The sequence below is a fragment of the Tympanuchus pallidicinctus genome, unplaced genomic scaffold, assembly GCF_026119805.1.
Source record: "Tympanuchus pallidicinctus isolate F22 unplaced genomic scaffold, pur_lepc_1.0 scaffold18, whole genome shotgun sequence".
Classification (NCBI taxonomy): domain Eukaryota; kingdom Metazoa; phylum Chordata; class Aves; order Galliformes; family Phasianidae; genus Tympanuchus; species Tympanuchus pallidicinctus.
In genome coordinates, this window is record NW_026294699.1 from 11,464,997 (window position 1) to 11,481,969 (window position 16,973).

Here is a 16,973-nt window from a genome sequence, read left to right on the forward strand (position 1 = left end):
AATGTAAGGTCAGTGAAATATTAAAATACCAATTTTATTTCCTACTATACCTCAGCCCTGAGCCTGTTTTACTAAAAAACACACTGCCTTGAGAATTACCCATTAGAGAAATGAAGGCTTTGGCTCTCGCTGGTTCCTCTGTGCTGTCCCTCAGTTCTGCTTCGCAGAAGTACATTCCAACATCAGCAGAGGTTGGGTTGGTGATCGTGAGGCGTCTCCCAAAACTGCTAATTCCACTGGTGATTTTTATTCCGTTTCTCTTCCACATTATGCTTAGTCTCTCAACAGGTCTACCGAGATTAAAAAAAAATACAATAAAACATTACAGAATAATCTTGTCTGCAGTTATACATGGATTTTAAAGCTCCGACATTGGTTATTGAGAAGTAAATGCATACATAACTTCTACACTTCAACTACAGACTACTCAAGTGGCGTTATGCAAGTACAGCTAATTGATACAGCAATAGAAGTTAAGTACTAATAATTTCATTTCTCTAAGCAAAAGAAGTAAATATTGTTATGTGAATCAGCTGCATGGGAAGTGCTTTCATTATAACTCAATTACCGGGAAAATATTAACCATATCAAGAACATCTCTGCCCTCAGAGGAGAATGTAAATCAGTTGGTCCTCCTATCAGCTGGAGACTCAACTATTCGCTCCCTTCAGAATGCAGTGGAAACAGCCACGTGCACAAAACAAATGCTGTGAACTCCACGTTACGGTGCATTATGAACAGTTGAGCAATAATCACTGTAAACGAAGAACATCTGTAATAAATTACTCCATAAGAGATCTTTCCTAATTTATTTACTAGGAAGCACAGTCTGTTGATTTAAACGGTATCACCTTCCATGCCAATATGCAATATAACTGAAATATTACTTAACTGAAACATAATGATTTCTGTAAGAGTGTTTGCTGATGGCACAACACTATTCTTGTCTTTACTGGGTAAGCCACAGGTGGGAAAGTATCTCTGCCTACATTCTTATTTTGCCAAGAAAAAAAAATCAAAGTTTAATTCAGTAATGTGGGGCAAATAAGATTATTCCTAAGGTTACTTTGAAGAGCAAGGGACACGCTGCAGTCTGCTTCACTAATAAAGAATGTAAAGAACATGCTATGTTCTTCCCAGCGAAGGAAAGGGCATTACAATCAGCTGCTGATGACCCCTCTGCTTTTACAATACCTTGCACTGGCTACACATTCCAATGTGACTTCGCTGCTCCCTGCTACAATGCTCGTGTTCTGCGGAGGGATGACGATGATGGGAGCCGTGGTGTCAGATGGGTCCGTGGCACCTGGGTGGGCAGAGAGAGCCACTAGTGAATGCCTCATACACCCACAAACAGCAAGGACCAAATCACCTCAGGTAAAAGATCTTGTCGAGTGACACAGCTGCAAATTCCATTCTTCAACCTCAGCATGGATTTTAATCTCCTCATTAAAGGGAGATCTTCAGCATGACCGTTTTCGATGGCTTTCATTATACTGTGCAAACACACTGTTTCAATACCCCCAGCTTGGTATCATTCAAAACACACACAACTCGCAGAACTACTCCCAGATGGAGTGCAGAGGCCACTCTCAAATAGAGAGCAAATAAATTAAGCATCCTAAAGGTTTGCTATTGTTGAGCATTTTTTTATTTTTATCAAGCACTTGCTGACTTATATTTTTAAGACCGTTTCATGTTTTGTTTAATCTTCGCACTTCCATGCTATTTCAAAAGAGTCTGCCAGTACTCATGTTAGTTCTTTAAAAAGATTTTACACACTGGGGAACAAATATAAAATTAACAAAGCAGCATATCGCAGCAACTTCAATCCCCTTTTCTTATCAGGCAAGTAAATAACCTAAATCTGCTCCTCTTTTGTGAGGCACTGTACTGTAAATAATTTAGCTTATGCAACAGTCAGCAGACACTTAAAAAATGGAAAAAAGGCTGCTTGTAAATTTTGTCTGTGTACATTTAGTAAGTGAATTAAAACACCCATGTATTCACAGGTACTTTGCTTCAAGCAACTCATTTGGAAGAGAAAAATTAGCTATTTTTTAGCTTGAATGAGAGAGTAATAAAAATTTCTAAAGATACGGAATCCAATAAGTAAATCAGAGAAAAGTAATGAAAGTAAAACTAAATTGATGCAAATCCAATTCCATTCATCAGACGTCTTCTGATGAAGACAGACTAACCCATGCATTTTAGCTGGTAAGCAGAACGAGAAATTGGCAAACCCCAATGTCCTCTTTTAGGATACTGCCCTAAATAATAGCAAATGACAGAAAACTCTTTGCTTATCCAAAAACCAGCATACCAAACCCTGTTCAACATTCTGTTTCCCTTCTTAGACAGACTAAGTTTTTGGTAATGGGCCTCAAAGGTCACAAGGTCAGCAGATTTGTGAATCGTTGAATGACAAAATTTTGGCCTTTTGACTCTTTTGTAATTGATAGAAAATATTGTACTAAAGGAAATGAAAGCATCCAGTACAATGCTGAAATGTTACGAATACCACCTGCACACCTGAATAAGTTCATGAATCCAGGAGCAGTGCTTAAGGAACTGATAAATGCATGTGTGCTTCTTCCCATAAATATGCTTTATTAATCTGACACAGTATACATACACAACTTGCATGGGATCTCAACAAGCAAGATTTCAGCAAGATTTTAGTTCTGCTCCACAGTATTCCTGGAAATAAGACGTTATTGGGCAGCTAATCTGCTTTCTGAAGATCTCCGTGATGGAATCTTCCAGGTAGCAATTGAAAAAGTATAAACCAAGTGTCAATTAGATCAGCAACTGGTTATTGACGAGAATAACCTCAGCTTTACAGCTCACCACTACCTTTTGCACAAGATGAAGGTTTACAACAGTAAACGCTAAAAGAGCAACAAACAAGTTAGTAATTTGGCAATGATAATTTCTTATCTTCATCTGGAAAAGAGGAAAATCACTTGTTCAGCTTATCAGCTCCCCTGAAGAATGTGTGTTTTTAGTATGCTCAACCATACTAAAAACAACCCAGGAACAGAAGCCAGCTTTGTTGTAACCTCTAGGAGTTCACCCCATGGGAAAGGCTCTTTGTGCAGCAAGCAGATAAGCAGGGGAAATAAAAGAGCACTTTCCTCTGCCTGCAACCAGGAAAACGTAAGGTTGCTTTGACTTTATTAAAAACCATAACAAGGATCTAAACAAAGTATGTGCTTATTTTCATTTCATACCATCCCTGAAACAAATCTATTTAAAGCAGTCTTTTGATAACAATTTTGAATGGGTGAGCAGATGTGATACTGAGAGCTCACCAAAGCAGCAGGCACTTGGATTCTAAGTAAAATCATACAAAGGTCAGCTGCCAGTGTAACAAGCATATATAAAAAAATCCAACATTTCAAAGTATTATCTAAACAGCATGAATATTTCATATTCAAAGACAAGTCAAGTTTCCCTCTGTAACTCAAAGAATTCTGTTGCAGTAACTCACTCTCTCCCAACCATGTCAAATAACACCCAACCAGGACATTCCCAGAGCTATCTGTGCAGAGTACAGCCTGTAGTTCTGTTTTGTGGTAGGTCAAGGTACCAAAGGAGAAATTTGGTCTTTGTAATAACAGTCACAATAAAGCTGTAATGTGGGATCTGTTTGCCTACCTGTAATGCTATGACATGATGGAAAGCACATTATAAAAATATAAAGCAATAATAGTGGAATGACAAAGTCCTAGGCTGCAGCAACTAAGAATAAGCCAAATGCAGCAGTTGTGGTAACAAACAAAAGGAAAAAGCTGCTTGGAAGGCCTCAAGCATACAGGGATCTCCAGCAAGATCCCCTTGCCTCCACTGCCAACCCTTAAATGAGGTCTGGGAAGGGATGGATCCTGGTCCCACCCCTTCTGGTCACTCTGTGCATTGCATACACCTGGGCTCCCGTGGGTTGGCCCTGCCTTCCCACCAGGTGCTCAGTCACTTACCATTTCTGCTACACCACCCTATCCTCTCACCTTTTTGTAAGAAATCCACAGGCTGGAATGGCAGAGCAGCCAGGCTCCTCATTAAAAGAGGACTAACACTGTGGTCTGGTTCCCATGATGCGATGCAGTGAATCAGACTTTGGCCTGTGGTCCCCAATAGATATTTTGCATTATTAAAAGGCTGCTCAATTTCCCACGTATCCTTTATTGTAACGATTGAGCTTCAACTTCTTAGATTCGTATCTACTAGGAAATATTTATTAAAGACACTGAAACATGAGAGCAGTGTGAATGAATGCAAGAACATACAGCCATAGTGAGATGAATCTGCTGTCAGGGGACCACCGTTCCCACCCATCTCATACCTGCTTTGAAATAAAAAATCTTCCTTTTCTATCTGCCTTCTGAATCCCTTCTCTCCCCCAGAGCAGTATTAAGGAAAGAATACCAACCCCAGAAGTGCAGACTTCTGGGGCAAGGGATGCCTAACTATGGGACATAACAGATCTGTGGGAACTTGCAGGAAGCTGCAAAGACAAGGCTGAAAGGCACTGAAGATCACTTAAGGGATGTGCTCTTAAACTGATTCTAGTCCCTAATAGAAGACTGGACAGAGGACTGCCACAGGCAAACATCCTGATCCAAGCAGTTTCCTTCAGGAAAGGCTCTCTGCTTTATTTTATACTGTATACCTATTTTAGCCTCAACCCTCACAGTATTTCCAGTCTTTCCTTTGCTTCTAAACCAACTCCTTAGACATCCTGTGATTATTGGAATCTATTAGTGCCCAGTAAGTGAAGTGCTTTCGGGAACAGCCCCAGCCGCCCTTTGATGCTCAGTTAACAAAACTCACACGTGCAGGAGTTCATCTTGGAGCTGTTTCAGTGGATCCCATACCGTTCATGAAGCAGTTCCTGAACTGCCATTCTCAGCCCATTATATTAACTTCCATCAGTATTATTTTTCCATATTAGAATTTGAAAATAAAAATTAAAAAAAAACCAGAAAATGGAATGAGGAGATCCAGGGTCTTTTGGTCCCCCTAAACAAGACCTCCTCTGGAGATTGTGCAGAATGCACAGAAATTCTGCAAAAAACATTGATATGTTAAGAGAAGAGAGAAAAAAGGATGATGGCCCCTTGCATCATCTATTTGTTTTTATCACTAGTGCCTGTGTGTGACTGCACAACTCTGATCTTGGATCACAGTGAACTTCCACTTTTTAACTACCATCTGACTGACAGCGATTCAGTCAGTCCCAAGTGGTCTGTAACACTGACTTCTATTTTTCTTTTAATAGTGATGAGCTGTAGAATTTTAACTCTCTGCTATTTAAGTATTGTAATTATGCAGACTGCCCTATAATCTCTAGAAAGACACAATCAGTGTTTTTATCTCCCTACATACATAGTCATATTGAGTACAAGAAATTTTAAATATTTTAATTTACAGTTTAAAAACATCACAGACTTTGTCAAAGTCACTTGAATGTTTAATTTTCCCAACAGAGATGAAATCTGACTCAGGCCATATGACAAAACACAAAAATACAAAATTTGCTTTTCCCTTTAGAAATGTATAAACATGAGCTTCTTCCCCAGGTCTTACATTATGGTATGCAAAGTTTATCTACATCTGTTTTTGCAGTGCAGAATATTAACAGCAATGCTTCATGGATGCTCAAGTTCCTCTCAGACAGACACTGTGCCAACCAGCCCTAATAAAAGGTGAGAGGAAGCATTTATCTCTTGAAAAGAAGTAATAGCTTGAGATCAGACTTGAGAAAAATAGCGACTTTTATTTTTTAAGCCTGTGAGATTAAATTGCTTATAGGTCCCAGCCTGCTGATGACACAACACAACTGAGGTTATCATGAGCAAGAGGAGTGAGAATTGCCCAAATAAACACCCAGATCACCTGATTTACATAACACAGGGCAGGGATGCTGGGAATGCTGGGATGGGATATTGGCTGCTACTCATTCCTACTCTGTCTTAATTACTGCTGCCATTATTTCTCAATGTCCTGTTTTCAGTGAATAAGAAATTTCACTGGAGTCGGTACCCCAAACTGGATTTACTTCTTTACATTAGGAAACTCATCTAAGAGAAAAAAACAACACTTGGAGGTAAGGGTCACCAGTACCCTACAGCTAAACTAATGGAGACATGGAGCACCTGTAGCAGAGCTTTGGAACTGTTTACAAGTTAAGCTGGAAGAAAAAGATTAGAAAACCTTCCCTGCAACCTTCCTACAGACTTTTAGACTATCGCAATTTGCAGAAGTGCCTTTTCCAATGACTATGCAGGATACATGCAAAGCTTCTTTTCCAAATTACAGATACCTGCATTAGAAAAAAGTAGAATAGGAGATGAGTCCAACAGCAGCAGCTAAAAAATTACATATAAATAATTGAACACTATGGCATCAAGGATATACAATCTCAGCCTACATAACACAAAAAGGAGAAATGTCCCTCACATGGCATCTCAAGGTTGCTCAGGGGAAAAAAAGAGACCTTACAAATACAAATTATCTAATGGAATAGATATCACTTTTTCCATAATGGATTAATTCCCCTTTCCAGTACAACATACACAACAGAAACTGGATCCTGATCAATAGAAGATTAATTTCCCTTTCCCTTTTCAGTAGAGGATGCACAACACGACCTGGAGCCGGATCAACAGACTGGCAAATGTTGACAACCACCTGTGGGCCTGAGAGTATCACTACACAAATATGGAAAAAAAATGTTTATCCATCGTAAAGCTGTGCCCTAAAACACTGCTCACTTGTTCCCTACTTATCAGACTGTATGTTAACAGATTATGCAGTGAAAGAGCGTTAAGATAATACAGGTTACCATTTCATTTTCTCACTTCTATTCCAGCAAGAATGGTATGAATTTATCAAGAAAAGGTAAATAGGTGATGTTGCTGTGCACTGCTGTGTACTGTACTGATCTCTGCACAGGTTTATAAACATAAAGAAAAATAAGAGATTTTCCTGTCTTGATCACATTTATTTAGTTTGACAGCTAATACTAAAACTCCAGATGGAGCATTTTGAGACAAAATTGTGTATTTATAAAACAATTAGCAATCTAATTACAGAGTTGGCATATGAAGAACTGTTACGACTATTCAGTACCTGCGGATATCTTAAGAATCCTCAAATGTACATATTATTTCTGATCTTCCAACCTTTGAGAGGCTGTAGACTCAAAATAGTAAAGAAGCAACAACAAAAATTTCACTTTCTGGATCAAATTTATAGTGAAAGCAGCCTAGTTGCTTGAATCAATCACCTCAAGCAAATTCTTATATATACGGTCCTCATCTCGATCTAGACATCAGACATCATGACATATGAATAAAACACCAGACATGGGAAAGGTTTACAAAACACAGTACAAGCAAAACAAGTGAATGATCTAGGTCAGTTATATTTATTGACTCAATACACTCCTGTCAACGTGACCAGCTTTGCCCACATCACATCAAATGCATGATTCATTTCCACTGCAAGTAAACCAAAAAGAGAGAAAGAATAAAAAGCCAATACAGCAACAACAGAACTACGGTAAGCAGATCACAGATTAAATACATGGCGTGTGAGGGTGGATTTGGTGAAGAGTAGCTCTTACTGAAAATTTCACCAACACCTCTTGGCTGAATCACCCATGCCAAAAAGCAAACAAGAGTTTGAAAACCCCCACGCCTCCCTTAGGCCTGTGTGATACACCATACATGTTACAACAGGACTTTGGGTGCCTTTAACTCTAAAAGCTAAAGTTACCCAAAGATAATTAACCTACAGAGTGTGTTTTACCCAGTCAAGCTTGCAACCCTGCAAGCCATTCAAAATACACTTCATGTCAGGAACTTGCTCGTCAGTTTGAAGGGTGAAAATACTCGTGTGACTAAGTTCAGCAGATGCATAATGAATGTATTTTTCCTGTTTTCTCTTCTAAGGCTCAGTCTCTGTAAAACTATGTAAACCTTTGGTAAGAAGATGCATCATGTGCATGGAGCTTCCAGCTAGCTGTGCTTGGGGCAGGACTGCAATGCACTTTGTGAGTCAGCCCTCCCCCATCTCCTGCTTCTGAACATGCTGGGTAGCAGTAAGAGCACTGAGCATTTTAGACTCCACTTTCATGTTGGAACGTTTCCTAGAGCTTTGTTCAACCTACTAGAAGCACTCTGAATACCCAGCTGAAATGCATTCCTAACCATGTACCCCATTTGTTCCTCTGCCAAAGCTGTCTTTTGGCTTAAATATCTCTTTTCTCCTTCTGTGATTTTTACCTCCTTAAGTATTTATAGGCAACAATCATGCTCCTTCACAGTCTTAGTTTTACCTAAACTATTCTTGCCTGACAAGTTTTAAAGGATTCACTGAAATATATACAAACAGAAGAATAGGAGCACGGGTAAAAAGAACAGCTAGCATCACATTATAAATGTTTCCAAATGTTTAAACAAATAACAGCCACATTTGTAACAGCTTTTTTCCCTCCTTTGTAAAGACTTCACAGACTGCAAGAGCTGTTAGTTTTAGCCCTAGGGAAAGATTAATGGAGAACTCAGCTCTAGCCACAAGATGACTTATACCCTTTTGTGCGTGGATACTACAGCACAGAAGAGCTTTCTATACTGCATTACATAAAACAGAGCCTAAAATACAGGTTAAGAAGCTTCTAAAAACTTGTAGAGAGCTTTTAGGATCTACCCCAGGCACAGTGAGACACAGGGGCCTGATGATGTTGGCGTAGGATCAGAGGTATTTGTGCAGCCATCACAGGGATGAGGGTGGAGCTCATACTGGCTTCACTCCAGACTCTCTCCAGTTTTGCTCCACAGATGGGACAGGGATGGCAGACGCAGCTTTCTTCCTGATTTTGCCCTTTTTCTACAGGTCCTTAGTGACCCAGCAACTGCTGCTGGCAGCCCAGCTCTGCAAACCAGACTTGTTCCCCTCTTTCCTACTAGCTAAGTTCTACAAATCCACTCTGTATTTTAGGACTTGAGTTTAGTTTCTGTAGTGTAGCAACAAATTTCCAGTGTTGTTCCATGCAGTTCTAAGGAAATGAAGCCACTGCTCCGTTACACAGCTCGCTCTGATGAAACAACTCTGAACAACACTCTGAAATTCCCTTCTCACAACTCCTGGTGAAAAAAAAAAAAAAAAAAAAAAGAAAAAAAAAAGCAATTTGGCAGTTCAGTCTCTGTCACCGACCTGACCTTCCCCCATGCACAGCAAGGGGTTCTTTTCTGCCCAGAAACTTATCATCCAGCACATCATTAGGGCTTTTAACATGAAAAAATATAAAGCCTCAAGCTATTCTAGCTAGGGAACACTCAAGTGGCTTTTCAATTCACCAGATAGCTTTAGTATTGGCAATATAAGAGGATAGAGTGTGTAATCTTATTCAACAGCAGTTAAAAGAGGAAAGAAAAAAATCCGTGGTCTAGCAGAGGAATTTATTAGCCTCAGAGTCAGCCTCAAAGCAGAGCGAGGGGCACCAGGAGGAGAATCCCACGGCAGCAGCACCTAGAACCTGTGGGTTTTATTAAGCTGGAGCATCTGAAACATGTTTGTGTCTGGAAAGATTTTAAAGTAACTCATCAGCGGAGATGATTTTTAAGAGGCTGTAATATTTTTATGATGCACTAAAGCGCATCATAAGAGAAGCATCCTTCTAAATATAAACAGGCATGCCCTTACGGGAGGAAACAGGTTTGAGATTGGACAGTGATGCTTTGCTGCTCGTGTATTCCTGCAGCAGACAGCAAGGATCATGCTATGCTGAGGACAAAAAGAAACTTTTAGCATCTTGCTGCCCTGGCACTTTGCATACACTTTGCATCACTTGCTTTCTTAATAAATACAAATTAACCACACATTACTATGTGGATGTCAAATAAACTCAAACTGTCAGTTATCAGTGCAGCAATACGAAAACTCACTGGAAAGATAAAAGTTCAGAGAACACGGCTGTGTTGTGTGAATCAGAACTGCTGGTATTTTAGATGTTGTAGCTCTCACCAGCAGATTGGGTTTTATTGTCAAGCAGCAGGAAAGGAAGAGAAATGGGAGACAATAAAATGCTGCCACCCTCTATTTTCAAATGTTCCATCAAATGTGGCTTTTTTTTTTTAATACATTAATTTCTTAACTCCTTACATGGTTAAAGGACAAATAAAATCACACTGCTGACAATCGATCAATCTATTTGCTGCTTCTCATACTTGTAAAAAGTTTGAAAATGTCTACTTAGGAATGAAATGATGATAATTAAAAATAAATAAATAAATAAATAAATAAATAAATAAATACATTCCTCTCTGTCCTTTACCAGACTTGAATAAAAGGGATAAAGAAAATAGTCACAAATGACTTCAGAGCGTCTATTTAAGCTGATGCTGTAAAGCAGTACCTTGGAAGTAGGCACTTGCACACATATTCTGATAACCTCATAAGCAGTTCTGATAAAGCTAAAATTATTATTAAATTTTAGATTAGCTTCGAAATTTGGATTTTTCTAATATCAACTTAGGTTCAGGAGAACACTGATAGTTATCTGGCAAATTGATGAAAATCACAGAATCAGAGAATGGCTTGAGTTGGAAGGGACCTCAAAGATCATCAGATTCAGTTCCCCTGCCACAGGGTTGCCAGCCACCAGATCAAATACTAGATCAGATAAGTAGTAAATATTGCTGGGTGTTAGAGATGTCCTAACAGCTGGATATGTACTGTGCCTGGCTGCTGCTTTAAAACCCTGGGATCTTCCTGAAAGAATTTAACTCTGTCCTCATGGAGAATCAGCAAATGAGAAATCTGAAAGTGTTCCACGGTTGATTTGTCCTTCACAATGAAAGGAAGGGCTTCTGCGTCAGAGGCATTTGGTGCCAGTAAATGTGTACAGGCCACCAAACTGGCCATCATTATGCAAAACATGTATATAAGAGTGCCTATATAGATCTGAACAAGACAGCTTAAAGCCATGCAAATGCATTTTTGCAGTTACTGGATAAGCAAGGTGTTGATCAAAGCTTTCTCCAGCAAATCCACTCTGAGAACGAGGATTAAAATTTGTTACATTTAAACATCAGTTGAACTTCAAAAAAACAGAAATCATCCAAATTTCAAAAACTGTCCTCAGATCCTCGATGCTACAGGCACGGAACAATTTATGAGGGCTGAGAGCACTTCCACAGATATTTATAACATTGAACTAAATAGGCACTTTTGTTCTCGGTTGCTGAAACTCCTATTCAAACCAAGATGCACTTCCTGAGCAGTGTTTCAAGCTCAAGGTCAACTCTTGCCGCATTCTATTTATATATTTATATGTGGAACATGTTTTGGGATCCAGATTGCTACCTTTCTCCCAAAGGTCTGCTGCTTCCAAGTCTTTACGTAAGGAGAGTGGATCTGAAAAGCAAGAAGATACCCCACAGCCTTCTTCCAACAACTAACTCAACCAAACATATGGAATGACTTGTCAAAATAATATTTTCAGAAATAGGTTATCAGGGGCCTCAGGTCCATTCCATATGGTCTCAAGTTCCCCACCCTCCTGACCACACTATGCTACTTTTTCTTTTTGTTCTACAAGAGGATGCATTCCTTAATAAAAGTCATGCTGCTCGGGTCACGGAGATTCAGAAGGAAATAAAATTTCATTTATATGTTTAGAACACTGGAAGATATAAAAGCAGGACAAAATCACTCACACAGCAGAGCTCAGAATCTAAAGATTTTTCCTACCAAAAGAAAGATTTTTTTTCTTCTTTAAAAGCACAGATGTTCTTCTAAATAAAGTGGAGGCTTTCCCTTTGCAGCCTTTGTGATTATCAATCTTTGGTTATTTTATAATATAAGGTTGCCTCAGACCTCACCAGGGAGAAAAATACACATTGCTTTATTTCCTCTGTAGCAAGAACAAAACAACTGTGAAAGCAAAGAATGTTCCAAAAGAGCAAATAATAACCCAGCTAAAGAAAGTCTACAAACTTATTCATTCAAAAATAATTCCACAGATGGATAAGCATTTAATTTTCTGAAGTGAGAATAAAACAGCATCTCTCTTCTCTGGAAGATGGAATAGGTTTTTGTATCTGCCTGTTTGTATACCGTACATAAATACATGCTCAGAGAATGCTGCAAGTACTGCAAAAGGAAATCCAAGGGGAAGTTATTACTCAGGCTCTTTGTTAGTATTTCTGCAGAATAGGTAGAGCTGGCATTGTTAAAAATGAATTTAGTTGTACCTTACTCGGTCAGTACAAATGCTGTTTGCATTAACTTCTGATTTCCTTTCTGCCTCTCTCAGATAAGACTGCAGTTGAAGAGCATGATGTCTTTTCGATCCTGCATTGACTTCTTACCCTCTCAGAAAATGGCTGGGTCACTGTTTGCAGATGCACTTTCTACATGTGGCAAGGAGACTTTGCTCCAATAGTGAAAAACAGATACTTCTTGCTACAGGGGGCTGCTGTCTCCCACTTCACCCAGAACTTTGCATTTCATGCTGCTGCTTTTTTTTTGAGATTTCTATTATTATAATATGACACTGGGACATCACAACAGCACTACAGCTAATAAGGGAAATTAGGGGGGAGAAATGGAAGAAAATGAGAAAACGTTACACTTGTGTCATCTGAGACACAAATGTACTTGAGATACAAATGACATCTATTTCATGTTATGTTTTTAAAATAAATAAATGCCCCCTACATTTAACAAGATGTAGTCAACTTCAAACATGTCCTTAGGCTACCAGTTTGAAATTAATTGGCAGTGTGTGATTAGGCAGAATGCAATGACACTGCTTAGTTTTAATCAAACCATTTCATTTTGATTTGCCCTGGAAATAACAATAATGATTCAATTTTTCTATCCGGTTGGTAACAGTGTTAGAGCAGAGCTGTCAAGCATCAGGGCAGCTGAAACAGCAGGAAAATGTTGCAGGATTCACTCTGCACCAAGACATTGACTCCTGCTGCCTCACACGCAGAAAATCTCCTGGAACAACTTACACACGCAAGGTGAAGAAGGATGAATCACTTTGCTCAGACATGAGCACAAAATGCATTTAGGTATGGATTAAAAATATTTTCTGCAGCTAAAATAAAACCAGTGTGACGATGGGAAGAGTTGGCTGTCTGCTAGTGTCTGGCAACACGAGTTTCCTGAAGTGATGCCCATCAACCTACAGAGCCGAGCTGGCTTTGCCTTGCTCTACTTTGTGAGTTCTGTCCCCTCTTTTGATCTTGGTATTAATTCTGTAAACTCAGTGCATCCATGCTTATCTTCATGCAGTGAAATACTACATGAATAAATCACACACAATATCAGAAGCTAATGCTGACCTCTCTACAGACTGCTGAAAATGCTCAACAGAGTGCCACTTAATTGACCTATCTCCTCCCCCTCCTTTCGTTCAAGAGTAATTATAAAAAAGAGATTGAGGTGTGCCAGACCATTTAGCTCTTCAGAAGACAAGGAATTTTAAAACACAGACCAAATTTAAGACAATAAAAAGTTATATATTGCATACTGGACCACAGCATCTCTGAGAAGGCTCAAAATAGAAACTGCACTTAGGAAAAAACCAAACAAACCTCCCTCTCTGCTGCTTCCAAAGCCTTAACTAGAAAGGGAAAAAGAAAAAACAGAACAAAAAGCTCCGCAAAACCTGAAATGATGTATAAAAATAAAAGTACAACTGAAGCATTTTTGACATTTCTCTATCACTCTTAAAAATAGTAATAATCCTGAGCTATTTTCGTTGCTGAAAGAAAATAAAAATCAATGCATTTCCACTTAGTGCTTTTGAAAAGGATTACTTGGTATTTCAGCAAAACGCTTTAATGCAGCTTTGTAACGGAGCCCATCATAACTCACAAACTGGGCTCCTCACACTCCAAGCATATTCTCTGCACGCCAGCAGCCCGCACTGGAAGGGAATGCAGGTGAGGCTGCTCCTCCTGGGCTCATCTGTGGGTACCTGCACCATGCCTGGCTATGTAACCTAAGTGCTCTGGGGCTCCTTGCCCTGTAAGGCAGGGACTTGAGTCAATAAAAGAGCAATGTATGTCAGGCCAGGCTGGATGGGGCTTTCAGCAGCCTGGTCTGGTGTGGACATGTCTCAACCCATCGCAGGGGACTTGGAACAAGATGATGTTTAAGGTCCCTTCCAACCCAAACCATCCTATGACTCTATTACTCACACCACCTTGGGTTGCTACTTTAACTGCTTATCACTTAGGTTCAATCCAGCAAGCAACGATGCACAAATTGAGGGTGGGCTGCTTTGTTCCTTTGTTTTTGGTTTCTGCTTTTAACGAAAATAATGGAACGATTTATAAGCCTTAACTTTAGTGCATACCCAAGGGTTTGGAAGTGCTGGCTTTCAACCCAACTGCATTTCTCGTTTTTTTGTCTGGTCATAAATTTTAGGTTTATAGCTATGAGCTGAATAAAAATGACCAAATTGCCGATAGACATTAAGAATCTCCTGTAAATCCTGTAAAATATGCAAAGCCATCTTTGATAGAGGTAAGTGGTTGAACTTTTCCCTTACTACAGGCAGGATAGATATAAAACTGTGTATTTTACAATGAACCACAGGTATTGCTCAAAATAATTAATATTGATAACCAATGCAAAAGATATCATGAACAAAATAGCATCTTTCAAAAAAAAATCTATTTTTCTTAGCTCAGATGAGAAGAACCACCAAAAATGTTTTAAAACAACTGTTTTCAAATGTCATTTTTTCCCCTGTTGTTCCTGATTGTCTCTGCATACAAACACAGAAAATGTAAAACCCAGCAAAGAGACAAAGTGGAACATTTAAAACAGCTGATATAACTCTGCACAAAACCTTCACTCCTACCATTAAAAAGTACAATTTATTACCACTGGAAAGCATAAGAATTAGAAAGTACTCTTGAAAAATAATAACTGCTTCTACCAGCACACCAGAGACCTCTACAGAAGATGTAGGAACCATTATCTCCATTTTACATGCGGTGAAAATGAGGCAAGGACAAACACTACTGAAATAAGGCTGCAGCAGGTAAAAGGCTGACTGGTTTCTTACAATCTCTCCAACATTTTGGTGTGCACTGAAATATAGGATGGAAAACTTTTTTTTCTTTCTGCTCTCCAACTGGCAGAAGGAGATGCTGTACAATCCCACGGGGACTTTGCAAGCTCTGAAGCTGTCCCCAACTTCTCCTGCTCCCGTTGCAGCTCGGTTCTCAGTTTTGAAAGCTTTGTTAATGTGATATGGCAATCTAAATTAAACTCTATTGCAAATTTTCAGACAGCAGTGACGGGGCAGTTATTCACAGCATCTCTGGTCAGCGGCAGACTGAACGTGGAAAAAAAAGACAGTGTATTCTCCCAGGTTTTATCACTGGCAATGCCAGGACAGAATAAAGCAGGCAATTTGCATTACTCAGTGTTACTGTTTCAAGCTGCCTGCAGACTCTGGCACACATCCTCACACCAATTTAAATGAGCTTTTGCCATTGGATCGAGCATTGCAAATGAGTGTCTAAAGCCTACATCGTAACATAGGTTAAGGCCATTCAAACACCAGGTTACATTGCAGATTTAAAAATTTGCTTTCCTGCTCCTCAATCTCCACAGCAATTTTCTGCCACTCCTTTTGTACTTTTTCAAGGAGATCAACTGTATATACTCAATGTATTTCAAAACAAAAAGCCAAAATGAAAAGTGGCCAGAAAACATGCAGAGCTCTCAGACTCAATGGGCATCCAGTTCTGCTGGGAGCAGGGACTGACTTCTCTGCTACATAAGCTGAGATGGAGCTGTACCAGTGCTTGGGGAGGGAGGGACTGGCTGCTGTTCTCAGGCACATGAGCCAAGTTCTTCCAGGATACCTGCAGTATCTCTTCCCCTCCCCAGTTTTCCCACAGATAAAGCAGTAGTCAGGATCAAACACTCTAAATCGACTACTGGATGCTATGGAGTGGCTAGAAGAGCACTGGGCCTTGATGGAAGATGGCCAGCACTGCCAACAGCCCAGAGCTGGACCTGCTGCTCCCCCTTGGGTGCTGCTGCCTGCAGTTGAGCTCAGCACTGACACAGTGCAGCTGTGTGACCGTAGGGCTCAGTGGTGGGCAAACAGCTCAGCTGTGAGAGCTGCTCGAGGCACAGCTGTAAGAAATCCCACACAGGGTTTCTTTGCACCGACTCAGGAGCTGCCTGGGAGCCCTGGGTTGCTGAGCTGCTTTTCAGGTATGCCCCTATACTTCACACCTTGTGTTGGTGCCCTGCTGACCCGAGCTCCTGGCGATAGGCTGCTCCCACTTTGGCACTGTGGATCTGCCAGTGATGAGCAGACTGCTACCTGAGCACTGAGAACGTCTCAGGTTGACATCAAGGCAGCCAACAGCAAGCAGTGTCTCCTGCCCCAAAGAGCATTCTTGTCCAAATAAAAAGAGAAAATCCGAATCCAAAACATTCATTTTAAATGTATTTTCCCAGCCTGTGCCAGTCATTGTCATCAGCAATAGACTACAAACCAAAACAGTGAAATGAGATGCTGGGGAAGCTGCTAGCTATAGCTTTGCTTATCTTCTGAGCACTTTGCTGTCAGCAGTTGGGTGAGCACGCTGGATATAACAGGTGAGATGGACAGTGCTACTGGTGTGGTTGTGGTGAGCTGTGTATACCAGTGGCACTACATGGCTCAAAGATAGTTTATATCAGAGAAGCCTCCTGGGTAGGAATTCAGATTTTCCATTTGCACATAGAAATAGCTTCTGAGGATGTAACTTAGGGTGAGTTTGTTTCTCCCTAATCACTCGATTACCACAACCGAAAGTTGGAACTGGGACAAGAGTACTTAGAGAGCTTAAACGACAGATGTCATTCCATTTCTGAGAGGATGTTAAGGGATATTCGAGACAGGATATGACTATCTCTTTAGAAAGAATGAAAAA

General features: G+C 40.0%; 1 protein-coding gene across 7 annotated transcripts in view; it reads right to left on the minus strand.

Moving 5' to 3' along the window:
* The window catches only part of SDK1 (sidekick cell adhesion molecule 1), a 359,812-nt gene that overhangs the window by 145,912 nt on the left and 196,927 nt on the right, over nucleotides 1–16,973 (minus strand). For 6 of the 7 annotated variants that reach the window (XM_052679608.1, XM_052679609.1, XM_052679606.1 and 3 more), the window contains 2 exons: nucleotides 1,195–1,306; nucleotides 100–290 (listed from right to left, as the gene is read on the minus strand). In XM_052679608.1, coding sequence (XP_052535568.1) covers nucleotides 100–290; nucleotides 1,195–1,306 — 303 coding nt within the window. Of the gene's footprint in view, nucleotides 1–99; nucleotides 291–1,194; nucleotides 1,307–3,660; nucleotides 3,836–16,973 lie in introns of those variants that run through there. The other variant, XM_052679613.1, reaches the window with a different exon arrangement.